The 15,335-nt window shown below is 42.2% G+C and overlaps 1 protein-coding gene across 1 annotated transcript in view; it reads right to left on the bottom strand.

Annotated features, from left to right (window-relative positions):
- Window positions 1-1,918: 1,918 nt before the first annotated feature.
- Window positions 1,919-15,335, bottom strand: part of LOC136576707 (BOS complex subunit NOMO3-like) — a 61,442-nt gene continuing 48,025 nt past the window's right edge. The window contains exons 28-31 of the mRNA XM_066576240.1: window positions 13,658-13,759; window positions 12,578-12,697; window positions 9,719-9,811; window positions 1,919-2,411 (exon numbers count right to left, since the gene is read on the bottom strand). Coding sequence (XP_066432337.1) covers window positions 2,280-2,411; window positions 9,719-9,811; window positions 12,578-12,697; window positions 13,658-13,759 — 447 coding nt within the window. The 3' untranslated portion in view covers window positions 1,919-2,279. The remainder of the gene's footprint in view (window positions 2,412-9,718; window positions 9,812-12,577; window positions 12,698-13,657; window positions 13,760-15,335) is intronic.

Here is a 15,335-nt window from a genome sequence, read left to right as displayed (position 1 = left end):
CCCGCAGGCTTCAAGCCTATGGAAGCCGTCCGGATCCGCGGGAGACCTAAAATAAGAATAACTTACCCGCAGCGGACCGGGCAGGTCTTCTCTTCTTCACGGACGGATCTTCTTTCTTCGGCCCGGCGGATATGCCCGGCGCATGTGCGCGGCACGCTGCCGGAGTGCCGAGTACATCCGTCGGCCGAGGAAAGAAGATCCGGCCATGAAGAAGAGAAGACCTGCCCGGTCCGCTGCAGGTAAGTTTATTCTTATTTTCAGCCCTCATGTCCGCGGGGCAGGAGGGACCCGCTACGGATTCTCCATGGAGAATCCGTAGCGGGCCTGATTTTTCCCGTGGACATGAGGCCTAAGCCCTAACCTACATATTACTCTCTTTTTTGAGTCGAATGTGGCTTACAAGATACAAAAGCTTGGGAATCTCTGATCTAGAGCATTGTGATATGTCAATTTTGTGGGTTCTCCTGGTCTGCTTTCTCTCTTTACAACCTATGGGACTACAAGGCGTTTCAGGACATTCCAGCATGTAGCTAAAGTAATGCTCACATGGAGCAGAGAAAGTATTTTGGTGCGTTCGCACACAGCAGGCATGGTGCAGATTTTTGGCAGAGGACATTCTGTACTATTAGTACATATTTAGATGCGGATCTGCAGCAGACTTCATCTACACCAAACAATGCGGATTTTGAGGCAGATTTTGGTGCAGATCTACCCGAAAATTGCCACAACCGAGCATACCTTTATAGTAATTTATTTGAATAGACCACAAATTTGAGACAAGCATGCTTTGCTTTTTTAGATGGGATATCAGTGAACTTTAAGTATATTGGGGCAGTGTTAGTAATTCTGTCTACGGGTGTATTCAAATGTAGAAGATTTTGATGCGTATGTTTGTGCGGATCCGCTGCATATTTTGACATGGTTCTTGGCGCGGATTCACAGTTGATTCCACGCTTTCAATTAAAGGGGTGAATTCTGCTGCAGATCTGCATCAAAAATCGGCACCAATTCCACTACTTGTAAAAATATCCTCAGGCTGGTCTCACACGGACAGGTCGGATTCAGCATGCGGGAGCCTGCAGCGGAATCCAGCCCTGACCACAGCCGGCGTCCGTGCGTACCAGTCGCTTGCCTTTATCTGTTATGCGGATGGCTGCAGCAAACCGCTACCGGACATGTGCATACAGTTTTTTTCAAATGTTTAATTTTTCCAGCACCGTTGCTAGGCGATGACGCGAATACCCACGACTATCAGCAATGTCAATTGCAGATAGGCCGCAGGTCGGACGACTTCCATTGACTTCAATGGAAGCCGTCCATGTGGAATCTGCAAGAAAATAGAACGGAAACGCTAGTGGAAGTCATAATCGCTGTCATGCGAGTGGACATAGTGAAATGTTCTATTTTCTGAAAACACGCGGAATACCACGGATCATTTGCACTGGTACTGCAATGCAAATCCAGTTGTGTGAGACTGCCCTAAGACTTGAACAAGGCAAACTTAGTCATAAAATGTGCCAGATTTATCAAAGCTGCTCATATTGAATGATAAATCTGGCCCATCTTTAGACGGTTTATACCACTTATTAGTTGGCTGAGTTTTGCAACAGTTTTTGCAGCACAAGGTTGCATTTAGGCCACACCCCCTTCCATGGACATGGTGGAAACTGTGTCTAAAACATGTCATATATAATGGTACAAAGCCTGTACGATAGGTTTTCTTGCGCAATTAGTACCAGAAAACTGGCACATTTTCCATAGTAAATCTGCCCCTTGATCCTCTTTTTTACGGACCATCCCTTTGAAAGACCATTTTTCACCATGAATTATGTTCTACGTTGAAGAACCATTATGAAACCTCAGGCAAGATCATCTCTAAGGCCCAGAAGTTCAAGAATAAAACTCAGAAACAGCAATGTAGAAAGGGAAACCGCATTACTTTTTATTTAATCCTCCTTGGGAAATCAGTTGTGAAAATAAATTATTTTGCTTTATTTAGAAGTCGTCAGCCAGCAAGTATTTCAGTGACAACAAAAATTATCTCCAGTGGAGAAAAAAAAAAAACAAACAAGTGTCCTAATTTCCAAAGTTAAACCATATTCCAAGATCTGTTTATATACACCCACAATGTACAAAAAAAGTTACAGTTAAAAAAGGGATCTGTAGTAAAACTGTATTTGAAGTCTGTAATTTCTTTCAGACCAAGGAGAGTCTCCATAACACGTCCCAAGGGTCTGGAGCATGACTTTGATGTCACTTCACACCACCGTATCTCTTCTTCACGTCCTCCGTGTCTTTTGTCTTTTTTGAAGTCTTTTTGCATCCTCTGGGTTGGTAGTGTCAGCTCCTGTCTGTCCAAGAGTGCGAACTCCTTGTAGACGGCTTGTCAACTGCAGCAGCAGGGGAATCAGCTAGCAAAAGGGAGACAAGGGAATCATGACTTGATAAGACAGGTGACTTTATGGAAATATTATTCCTTTTTACTCTGTATATTGGTGTATGAAGAAGGCAGATACAAATAGCACACAACGCTCTAAAACTACTCTATACATTGCATGCTACATGCTACTGGCAATGTATAGGATGGTGACCAAAGCATGTGACAAAAAAAATGCAGTTTTGGCACTGTTTTTTTTTTGTGACATACATCATGCACTATGAAAGTGTAAGGTTTTGATATTTCAGACTTTTATTGATCTGTCAATACCAATTATGTAAATTTAAGGTTATGATTTTTCTTTATGTGAATACTACGAAGAGCGGTTTTTGAATGTTTTTTCTAGTATTTACAATTTTTTTAAAATTAAACTTTATTTTTACTTACTCCTCAAAAGGGACTTGAACTTGCAACTATCTAATCACTAGCACAATATACTGCAATACTTTAGTATTGCAGCATATTATGCTTTTACCAGCAGCCTATTTAGCTCTTGCTGCAGATACATCTTAATACACTGTAATTCATGTAAGGTCTGGGAGCCTTTACAAGACCCCAGGCTGCCATTGCAACCCTTCGACACCCAGCACCATGTCATGGGGGAGGGGGTGCAATGGAGTGCCAAAGGGGGTCGCCCTCCGGCCAGCTACTTAAGACTGGCACTATTAACTGCGACATTTAAGCAGTTCAAAAAGCAGTGATCGGAGCTAGCTCTGACAGCAGCTGTTTGTAGCCACTAACTATGAATTGGGCTTGGGTCCTGAGTTCACTTCATTCTCTTCTGCCTAATAATGGTTATATTCATCATAGGTCATTAAGAGATTAAAGAACTGCTTTCAGTTCGGCCACATAAGTAGGGGTCTATCTCCCAAGGACATTCATATGTCCTTACAGTGCTTATGGACAGGAGTTGCCCTGATGGGACAACCCCTTTAAGTGGAATCTTAACAAGACTTTTATGGGATCATTTTCATTTATTAACATATGCTACAGCATGGTGGGCACCTGGCGACCCACGGGTGCCATCCTTGAAGCCCTCAATTCACCCGAACTGTTCTGTCCAGTTTTCTCTATAAATAAACCAGCCTCTAACATCTTCCGCTCGAGTATCAATTGAGCCATTTCTTGGATGTTGCATTGTTCCTAGAGTGGCATGTGCTTGCACCTTTTTCATGTAAGTGGGGAAGGTGGGGGTGGAACATGTGGCTGTGCTGTTTCTTCGAGAGGATGCATTTCCAAATCAACTAGGTAAATATCTAGTAAACACAAAGTTACAATATAATAAGTACCAATATCAAACATTTTTCCTACCCAATGCTCCATTGTGAAGTGGGAGGGGAGGTGGTGTGGAACGCACAAATATCAATCCGACAACCAACTACCAATTAATTGATTAATTAGGCAAAAATATTTTTTCGCATATTCTCCAGTACATTTGCTAATGGTACCCAACTTTTCAGAAATTTTCATATAACCTTTTGCCATTCATGTAAAAACACTTCAAAGCTTTTATTCAACCTCTGTCTATTGGGTGGTCTTCCCTAATCTCTACAATAAGTGGTGTTTATATTCACTAATGTTTTCTTACAATACACAATGCATTTCGAAAGTCTTCAGACCCCTTCCTTTTTTACACATTTTGTTATGTCGTTGCCTTGTGCCAATACAATAGTGGCTTAGGGACAACTCTGTGAATGTCTTTGAATCACCTAGCCAGAGTCCTGACTTGAACTTGTTTAGCTTGCAAAAAGAAAAAAAGGCTAAGGGGAGACTTAATAGCGCAGTGCAGAGGGATCAGCCCTATTCTCATTTGCACAAGGAAAGCAATGGGATGAAACTGAAAGGGAGAAGACACAGATTAGATATTAGAAAAAACTTTCTGACAGTGAGGGTGATCAATGAGTGGAACAGGTTACCACAGGAGGTGGCAACTTCTCCTTCAATGGAAGTCTTCAAACAAAGGCTGGACAAATGTGTGTCTGGGATGATTTGGAAAATCCTGTACTGAGCAGGGGGTTGGACCAGATCAACTCTTCCAACTCTACCATTCTATACTCTGATTCTTGTCACCCAATTCAAGCATCTCTGGAGAGACCTGAAAATGGCTGTCCATTGAAGGTCTCCATCCAACCTGACAGATTGAGAGGATCTGCAGAGAAGAATGACAGAAAATCCTAAAATCCAGGCATGCACACCTTGTGGCATCATATCCACGACAACCAGGTGTTGGTAATCGCTGCCAAAGATGCTTCAGCTAAGTATTGAGTACAGTGCCTGAATACTTCCATCCATGCAAAATATTAGTTTTTATTTTATTTTTTTAATTTACAAAGATTTCCAACATTCTGGTTTCCCTTTGTCGATATAGGGTATTGAGTGCGAAGTGATGGGTAAAAGCGTGAATTATTTTATTTTTTTAATTTGCACAAGGATACGACAGAACAAAATGTAAACAAGTGAAAGGATCTGAATGCATTGACAGCCTCCACACCATCTGAATTGTGTCCATTTTTGCCTGCCTACATCTCAGACATGCATCATTCCATTATAATTTATGTAATATGCAGCCCTTGAATGAAGTCAATGAACCCCAATAATGTAGTAAGCTCCCCCAGTGTGGACAGAAAACTACAAACGCCCTTGTGATGTCCTTGTAAGAGCACTCCGATGCCTATGCAGCATGCATGGCTATGGAGTCCTACCACAAGAGAAGCAGAACATTGCAACTTGAATGCAGCACATCCTAATATTGTATACACAACTTAAACTATATGGCAGAAGCATGCATTTACATTCTGATTAATATGAGCCCTGCATGAATCGCAGGCGGCTGTGATTCTAATTGACCGGCCTAATATGTGTAAGCAAATTATAGTGTGACCCATACTTAGAAGCTGGCATCCTCTTCTGCAAGATTCCTAATTATACTCCGGGTTTACCTAATGCACTTGGCTGTAAAAATGTTTAAACACAGAAAATGGAAGGGAAAAGGTTCCAATACAACTGGCTACAATTTAACAGTAACGAGAACATGAAACTCTCGAAGTTGGATCTCTTCAGTGCAATTAATGACACAGTCTGACCTATTCTCCAGCCAAAAACTATTTACACATGTCAAGTTAACAAAGTGTGACGAATGGTTCCACACATCTCACCGGCATCTCATGTAATGAGAAACCACAGACACACAGTGGTCATTATTCAGGCTCTTAAGCCATTACTATCAATACACTAAAGGTCATTCTCATAATGAGATGTTCCAGCTAGAGAGTATTTAAAGTAGCAGAACGGACTTAGGAAGGTGGAATAGTTCTATAAGAAGCAAGGAAAACTATCCAAACTCAATATGAAGGCCAAGTTGAGTAAGAGTCTGAGAATCCTCATTACTGGATACCACGCATACATTAGAATATGCCACGGACGTATGGCTGGGGGTAAGCCAACATACATTTTATTGGGGCACAGGTGGAAAAGCATATGTGTCACTATACATTTAGATTACTTCTTTTGGCCTGTATTATGTTCAGGGGCTGTTTAACCCCTTCCCACTCCAGGACGTACTGGTACGTCCTGGGAGCCTGGTACTTCCGGCAACAGGACGTACCGGTACGTCCTGGGGATAGCGCGAGATCACATAAGATCCCGCGCTCGCGCTATCCCGCAGCGGGAGCCGGCTGTCAGTCACAGCCGGCGTCCCACTGCAACAGCGGGGGGGGCATCGGAGATGCGCCCCCCACTGTTAACCTCTTCCCTGCCGCGATCTAAGTAGATCGCGGCAGGGAAAGTTCACAGAGGGATCGCGCTCCCTCTGTGTCTCCGGCCGGCTCTCGCGATGTTATCGCGAGAGCCCGGCCTGTCACCATTTCAACAGGACGCCAGACACTGGCATCCTGTATTGCCTGTGCCTATAATCGCTGTACAAGCGATGAGGCATAGCAGAGCAGTAGCTCTGCCATGCCTTATGACAGCGATCATAGGCACAGTGCTGCAAGTCCCTCAGAGGGACTCAAATAGTGTAAAAAAAAGAAAAGAAAAGTGTAAAAAAAAAAAAGAAAAATGTAAAAAAAAAATGTAAAAAATCCCCCCTTTTTTATGCTTTTTCTAATATTAACATAAAAAAGGGGAAAAAAATTAAAACCCCACATATTGTGTATTGACGCGTCCGTAACGACGTGTACAAAATGTTGATCACGCTTTTTATTTTGTACGACAAAAAGCGTTAAAAAAAACACTAAAAAACAGAGGCAAAATGCTAATTTTTAGCATTTTGCCTCACAAAAAATGCAATAAAAGTGATCAAAAAAGCCGTACATTCCCCAAAATGGTACCAATAAAAACCACAGCTCGTCTCGCAAAAAAAAAGCCCTTATAGAGCTCCGTACATAGAAAAATAAAAAAGTTACAGGACTTTGAATGCAGCTATAGAGAAAAAAAAAAAGATTTCCAAAAAAAAGGGGGTTTTATTGCAAAAAAAGTGTAAAAACCTAAAAAAAATATAAGAATTTTGGTATCGTTGTTACCGTACCGACCCGCAGAAAAAATTTAGTGTATTTATGCTGCTTGATTAACGCTGTAAAAAAAAGAAAAAGAAATCTATGGCAGAACTGATGCATTTTCTCTCCCTGTTATCATAAAAAAAAATAATAAAAAATTTTACGATATTGTCTATCTACCCAAAAGTGGCACCGATAAAAACTACAGCTCGCCACGCAAAAAACAAGCCCTTATACGGCCGCGTCCACGGAAAAATAAAAAAGTTATGGCTTTTGAAAAATGGAGATGGAAAAATACCAAAAAAAAAAATCGCTTGGTCCTCAACGCCAAAATAGGCCGTGTCATTAAGGGGTTAACAATGTCTAGGCCCAAACGCAAGTGCCGATATGCAAATGTCAACGCCAACGTGATGTCGGGACATATAGAAGCATATTGGCTGCCAAAAACAAGATTTTTTTTTCACTTTGCCAGAGATTCACTGGATACTTTCGGGTTTTGTGTATAAGACATATATACATACATACAGACATCTACCTAAGGGGTTGTCCAATGCAGAAAATTAATTTTCACCCCGATGAGGACTTCAAATTCAGAGTTAGTGGAGGAGAGTCCCATTTATATAAGCCAGATGAAAGAAGTTATAAAGAGCATCTCTAGCTACAGAGGAACAAGCACCTTCAAACACTACAAGGGAAGTCCATTGATTTAAATGCCAATGGTGTAATACCACATCCCCTTTGGTGGTGCTGCAGGGAAACTGAACACTTCTTAGCAGCAGGGTACCCTGTGATCAGCTTGTTGCTGGGCAGCCTTTCTAACAAAATGGGACTGTCTGAAGTTAATAACTCCATAACCTGGCTACAAATGTGAATTCCCTTTCAAATTTTGCTCATTTTTGGTGCCAACTTGCCACCTGTATTATGCCACATTCTGAGTAGATGTATATCAGGCGTGTTAAAACCCTTATTGTTTCTGTGAATGTTAGTATTGACTGTCTAACAACCAGAAGATGCAGAACAATAATGTATTCATTCATAGAGTATAGATTTGGAGCGTCACATCAGGTGTCATTAGAACTCTGACCCATCACTATCGGGGGTCAGTTGCAGTGGTCACTTCTACAACCCCCATATCTTAAGGCCCATTTACACACAACGATTATCACTCAAAATTCATTCAAACTAGCGATAATCGTTACATTTAAACGCAGACAGCCATGCACTATCCGTTCACTTGCCATTCATTGCTGGTTTTTAGCAGGCACTAAAATAGTTGTCAGGTAGTTCACAATCCGTTCCATTTGAATGGGGATTGTGGCTGAAGGATGGGAAGGGTTGGAGGGGTAATTGCTTACCTTTCTAAACACAATGAGTACACTGTTTACTCATGCTGGGAAAAGACGAAGGATTTTCTTCACACTAATTAAAATCTAGCAGGCCTCCCATAAACACCCCCCACCTGAGTAAACAACTAATACTGCATTTACTCTAGCAAATTAGGGAACTAGAAATGATTTCATGTGATACTTCGAACAAATTAACAACTTTTTTGCATAGTCGTTCGGCCATCCGAGTGATAATCGTTGCGTGTAAAGGGGCCTTAAGGGTCTTTTTTACATGAGCAAATAACTGGCACCAATCAACAATGCAGCAAGTTGACTGATGCTTGTTTACTTGCATTTATATGTGACATTAACTGAAGGTCTCTCCAAAAAAAAAATTTAAAAAATTTGCTTATTTGTTCCCCCTCCTTACGCTCATTGCTTTCTAAAACCGGCTTTCAGATGCGTATTTGCATGAGGATTTCATGCCAACAATTTTTATGTCAACATAGAAGGTAATCAACAAACGAGCCAATTATCATCTATCGTTTGATTGCTGCACAAGTTTAACATTTCATCAAACAATGCTTGTGAACGATCGTTTGGACAATTATCGCCCTGTATAGGCGGCCTTTAAATCATGTGTGTACGCCGATCATCCCTTCAGCAGTAACAGAACAATGTGACAATATCCAGTCCAGCCAAAAGTAAAAATTTCCTTTATTCTTCCTTAATAAATTAAAAAAAAAACATGCAACATTTGGGTTCTATGTGGAGCTTTGTCAATATTGCTTTTTTTGTCTTATTATGGAGAAATAAAAGAAATGTTATACTTGTCACATTATTCTATGGTTGAAGATGGCTCCATGGATCCCTGGAGGGAGTGAATTCTGCATCCCTGCCTACATGAGGTTTAGAGTAATAAGGTGTGCCGTAGGCGACTGCTATATGAATTGGCCTTTCCTTCAGAAGTGTCACAATGGTATTGTGCTGTACTGGTGCTGAACCAGTTAATAGGCTGAGCCTGTCAGCCGCTACGGTGATGCCGATATTTACAGAACAACTGAAAGTGCTGCGCGTTGGTCTACAAATGGATTCAACATTTGTAGCAAGTCTAGAAATTTGTGCATAAGCATTATCCATACATTAGTAGGGATTTTATATTAAGGTTTTGTGAAAGCCGCTCTAATCCTTTCAAGCTCAGTGAGGACGGCTTCCCGTTACCATTGTACGCAGGGAGGATGAAGGACGACATCTTATATAACATAACAGGCTGCAAGGTTTTCCCCCAAAGTAATCAATGTATTACTGGAGTGAACGGACCATGTGGCCAGGATGGCACATATTTGATGAAGCCAATATCCTGACCTGATGACAAACTTCATGCCCATTAATCACTTTTACCCTGTGGGTTTGAATGCGCTGCCCATTTAACTCTTACTACACGGTGCCTTGTTTGCAGTTACCTTGTCGTACTTGTAACCAGCCAATAGCAGCAGTAAGGTGAGAGGAAGGGCCAGGTAGGAGCCCTGGACGACATCCTGTTCAGGTAACTTTCTCTGCAGTGCAAACAAAATGTTATTCATTCATATCATATATGTGCATGAGGTGCAGACATAACGGATGAGGCTTACACAAAGGAGGGTCGTCCGTGACAAATAAACAATGTAGTAAGAGGTTCTGCAGCTTCTACTATGTGTGTGCATTCACAATTTCACTGAGCTTAGATCTTTATGTACAAAACATTTCTGAATTCTTCACCATAAGGCTCAATGTCCACGGGAAGATTTGAATTGCAGAATCCGCGCGGATGATCCGCAGTTCCAGCCGCCCGTAGGGAGACATGGGCGTCCGCACCTGAATTAAAGCATGCGGATTTGATTTGCAGATCTTTGGATGTGGTAATCAAATTGCAGCTTGCTCCATTTCAGAACGGTTCCCACATGGACAGCCCGCAGATCGGATGTCATTACGGACGGGCCACAGATTCCGCGGGAAAGCAGGAGTTTAAAAAATAAACCAAAAACCTCTGCTGCGCACGCTCGCAGGCCCACGCTTTCGCACACATCCGCAGTAAAGAAAAAATGAAGAACCACGGGCAGGGTCGGATTCTGCTGCGGGCTCTTGCCTGCAAAATCCGACCTGCCAGTGGACATGAGGCCTAAATCTCAGCTGTGTGTGCACAGTTCTTGTTTTTCTAATTTACCAGGGGCAAGTTGCCATCATTGTCTGCCATAGAGCTATAGTCTAATCATGGTCACAGGTTTCTACAGGCCTGCTAGCTCGAATTATACTTCTAGTCCTTCCTGTAGTATATTCCACTGTTCACACCCATCTTACACTATGGAGACTGCTCACTTGAATCAGTGCCAATGCTGCTGTGATCACAGGACTCCACAGAAAGCATGCAGTTTCCCACTTGCGTAATAAATTCAAGCTATTTCGGCTGTCTCAGCTGTGAGGATGTATTTATGTTGAATTTACATTTTCTCCTACTCTATCACATTGAAAGAACTGCTGTATGCTGACTGTAATTTACCAGGTCTGGATAACTCTGCGTTTAGACAGAACGATTATCGTTCAAAAAAAAAAAATCATTCAAATGAGCGAAAGTGAATGAGGAGTTGGCCAGTATAAAACGCGAGTCAACGGCTGAATGACGAACAAGAATCATAAAAATAATCATTGTCTCATTCGCTCATCGTTGCATGTAAGCACTTCTCGTTCATAGGAATGTGAAGCACCGAATGAGAAGTGTACGATTCTTAACGATAAATGTGCCTGTCTAAACAGGCCGCACGGGAGCGAACCAGCTGGTGATGACGTAACCAGCTCATTCACTCGCGCAAATGATTCTCGTTCAGAATTGTTCAGTGCAAAATAAGCTTTAGAAAACGGAATTTAGACACTTAGGCTGGGTTCCCATGGGACGGAAATACCGCGGAAGTCTCACAGCATGGCCGCATCCAAAAGCCGCTAGATTTCTGTGGGAGAGCCGCAGCTTCAAAACCTGCAGCCTTTCGCCATGGGTTTCGGAGCGGTTCGGCCGCTAGCATTCCATTGCGGCTTTCTCTCCCCATAGAGAGGAGAGAGGCTGCAATGGAAAAAAAAAAAAAAAAGAATTGACATGCTGCGGCTGTCAATTCCGCGCTGGTTCCGCCCGGCTTTGGAAGCCCTGTGTGGACAAAATTTTTGCAAAATATTGTCCACGTGGCTGGCTAATCCCGGGATTAGAAACTGGGGGACGATTTGCCGCACAGAAATTCCGCAGCAAATCTGTTCCGTGTGAACCCAGCCTTACAAATCAACCTTTCAGAATATGAAAGTGGTTCACTAGAGGTACGATAAAAACACTTAAAGGGGTTGTCCCGCGGCAGCAAGTGGGTCTATACACTTCTGTATGGCCTTATTAATGCACTTTGTAATGTACATTGTGCATTAATTATGAGCCATACAGAAGTTATAAGAAGTATTTCCACTTACCTGCTCCGTTGCTAGCGTCCTCGTTTCCATGGAGCCCGCCTAATTTTCGCCGTCTAATGGCCAAATTAGCCGCGCTTGCGCAGTCCGGGTCTTCTTCGTTTCTCAATGGGGCCGCTCGTGCAGGATGCCGGCTCCGTGTAGCTCCGCCCCGTCACGTGCCGATTCCAGCCAATCAGGAAGCTGGAATCGGCAATGGACCGCACAGAAGCCCTGCGGTCCACCGAGGGAGAAGATCCCGGCGGCCATCTTCAACCGGTAAGTAAAAAGTCACCGGAGCGCGGGGATTCAGGTAAGCGCTGTGCGTTTTTTTTTTTTAAGTCCCTGCATCGGGGTTGTCTCGCGCCGAACGGGGGGGTGTAAAAAAAAAAAACCCGTTTCGGCGCGGGACAACCCCTTTAACTACTCGAAGCTGCTGTAAGTACCGGCACCATCCTACAAGTGCAACAATCAAGCCGAATGCGGTTACACAACATGGAAGCAGTTTCTTGCCTAAGCCAATTTATACAGAAGTCATGTAGTAGATTCCAGCGGCCTGCTGCATGTGTAGCATGGGAAAAAGGACTAATGCGTTTCTTTGCTTCATACTTACAACAGCTCAGAGATGCTAAATTTATTATGCACTTCCATATATACAGACATACATGGGCAACTCTTTCACAACCTTCTTTAAAGAACATCCTTTCTTCTTGCATTGTGCATAGATGCTAAATACACTGACATATACTTCAAATACAGAGTTGCACAATTTCTTACATTCTAACCTGTTACTAATAGAATTAATACCAGATTCCAATGATATAATATGCCTAAAAACAGGCAGAAATAAAAATTGCTAGACTGACCGTGGGATTGAAGGTGAAAGTGAGGTGCTTATGGTATCCCTGTGTGCTGAAAGAAATCTGTGGCAGGGTGTAGTCGTACTGAGATTTAGGTAGGGTGGAATCCAACTGCACAACATAGGTCTAAAAGAGAAGAAAAAAAAAAAAAAGGAAATATATACATAGACACATTATCTGTATTTTTGCTAAAGACAGTGCAACCTATTGTGTACCCTGAAGGATAATGTAATGTTATCGTGGGATCATCTTTCAGTGTGCGGCTACAGCTGTAACTTTGATATAACAGGTATTCCCATCTGAGACTTTCATGGCATAGCCACAGAATAAGCCATATAAGTTTGATAGAAAGGGGTCCTACCTCCGAGTTCTGGCCCTTACTATCCCCAGCCCGGCTGAATGTGCTGTCTGAAGGCAGTTGGGACTAAAGGCCCATTTACACGAAGCAATGATTGCTCAAAAGAAAAAAAAGAAAAAATCACTCAAACGACAGTTTAAGTGACAGTTTTGAACGAACATCTTTGCACTAACTCTTAAGTAGCTAATTAGCTATTTAAGAGTTAATGCAGGTGGAGCGGAATACCTCCGTGATAGCTCAGAAAACAATGCAGCTGCTTTGTATATGCAAACAGCTGCTTTGTTCTCGGAGCTTTTAGCTGGTGTCCTGCTGAGAACTGCCAGCAAGATACCAGCTAAAAGAATGCCATCAGCCCCGCCCATTGAGATATCAGCATGTGATGCTGATAAAGCTAGAAATTAGCGATGAACAAACAGTATACGAACAGCGCACGATGGGTACGCGTTTAGACACAACAATTACCGCTCAAAAGACGGCTTTTGAGCGATAATCGTGTCTACATGGGCCTTTATGTTAACAGGCGAGCAGACAGATTTGTGCTGTTGCTATAACTCCCACAGATATCAGTTGGAGTTACGGAAATAGTTTAACACCTTTTGGGAAGGGTTTAACACTGAATGGATGAAGGAGTAGGCTACGCTACACAAGATGTGTCTATAATTCCATATATGCCTAAAGTGTATGCCTAATGAGTTGTGTCAGTAATAATGATATATTTTAAAAATTACCTCTCCATCTCTGAGTAGGGGAGGAAAATGGAAAAAGAGGGATTGTCCCAGAGACACCGACTGTATTGGGTTGTCCAAATTTTCACTTTTATACAGCTTTACCTACATTGAAACAAAAACAAGCAAGTCGTGCATCACCATTTTATACAACTCCGCTTCATTTTGCCACATTTGGAAAGCCATTTAAAAAAAAACAAAAAAACACTAATCTGGGCTTTAATATCCATGCATGGCTCTGCCTCTCATACACAGACAGGTTTTAAGAAGCTTTACTTTAGAATAGGTTGGTTCTACACAAACCACTGAAAATAATAGGCATGTAAAAACCCAAGTGACAGATTTACGTAAACGGTCTCTGTTGCCGACTGCCACATCCCATAGGATTAAACAAGGCCTTCTACTTAACGCCACGCTGATCTAAGCTTGAAATCTATCTAGAGGTCTGTCTTTACGGCACAGACTGACATTAGAGAAAGTACAAATCATAGAGGCTGCAGAATAGAAGGCTCTCACTGACATAAGTGCAGGCGATGTGAAGACTTCAAGGCATAGCAAGAGTGAGATGGAAGGAAAGGTTGCAGCAGGTGATGGAAATGAGAGAACAGATAATGACCGCCAATGGAAGGTGAAACTGATATTCTAGGAAAACGGAATAGGATGGGCAGGGAACGTCTACTCCCTCAGTTATTTGGATTATGTGCTTTTAGGACTAATAGACTTTATCATAGAAATATGATTGGACCAGGCTTTGAGGGATTCTCTTTGGCTCCTGCTGCTATCATCAGAAGAAGTTTTGTGAGGCTACACAGTCCCGCTGCAGCATTACTGGATTTGCCAACTCTACCAAAACATACGAGGGTGTTCTGGAAAAAGGGAAGACCTCCCAAAAAAGTTGTATATCCACAGTACTCTGTATATTCTGTCTTCATTTCCTCTATATAGTTGATGTATTCGGGCGGGGGGACACTCTATAGCTTTAGCATATTTTGCCCGCTACACTGCTGCACCAAACGGTCTTTGTGTGTGGCCTGAATAATGGGCCGGGATTTCCATTTAGAGTATATATGAGGGATGGGTACATGTTCTGCATTCATTTTGGATTGTGCCGACAGGGTCATATGAACCATTTCCATTTCAAATGAAGGCAAAGAGCGTCTTCTATATAAATGAGTGGAGCTAAAAAGAAAAACTTTGTGCCACTTTTTGGAATTTCCCTGATGTCCCTTCTCAAAAATTATCAAGTATTACAGAACAGCCATTCAAATTAATCCAAAAGCAATAAATGGTGGGGACTATTCTGCCATAAAGGGACCTGCAGCTCTCCACTCTGGATCACATCTCAACACCCAGACATCACATCCATATAAGTTTCTAAACCATGGGTATTAACTTAGAGCCGATCTTGCTTTTGTTTGAGGGGATTTTGCATCAATATAGCCACAAAACGGTTTCCATTCTAACAGATGATGAGTTCCTGTAATTGGTATGTGCAGCAATAACATTTTCTTTTCTAAGTATGCTGCGTTTTCAAGGACAAAAAATTGCCAGACCAAAAACTTTTTTTTTTTTAAATTAATATGCCCACTGAATCCGAAAGCCAGGAGTGCCCCCTGGTGGTAACATTTACCTTTATTCTATATAAAATTTGTGCCATTACATAGTCAGTATACCCCAAAGG

The sequence above is a fragment of the Eleutherodactylus coqui genome, chromosome 8 (assembly GCF_035609145.1).
Source record: "Eleutherodactylus coqui strain aEleCoq1 chromosome 8, aEleCoq1.hap1, whole genome shotgun sequence".
In the NCBI taxonomy this organism is placed as follows: Eukaryota; Metazoa; Chordata; class Amphibia; order Anura; family Eleutherodactylidae; genus Eleutherodactylus; species Eleutherodactylus coqui.
The sequence above is the reverse complement of the archived record's forward strand: the minus strand, read 5'-3'. Positions and strand labels throughout refer to the sequence as shown.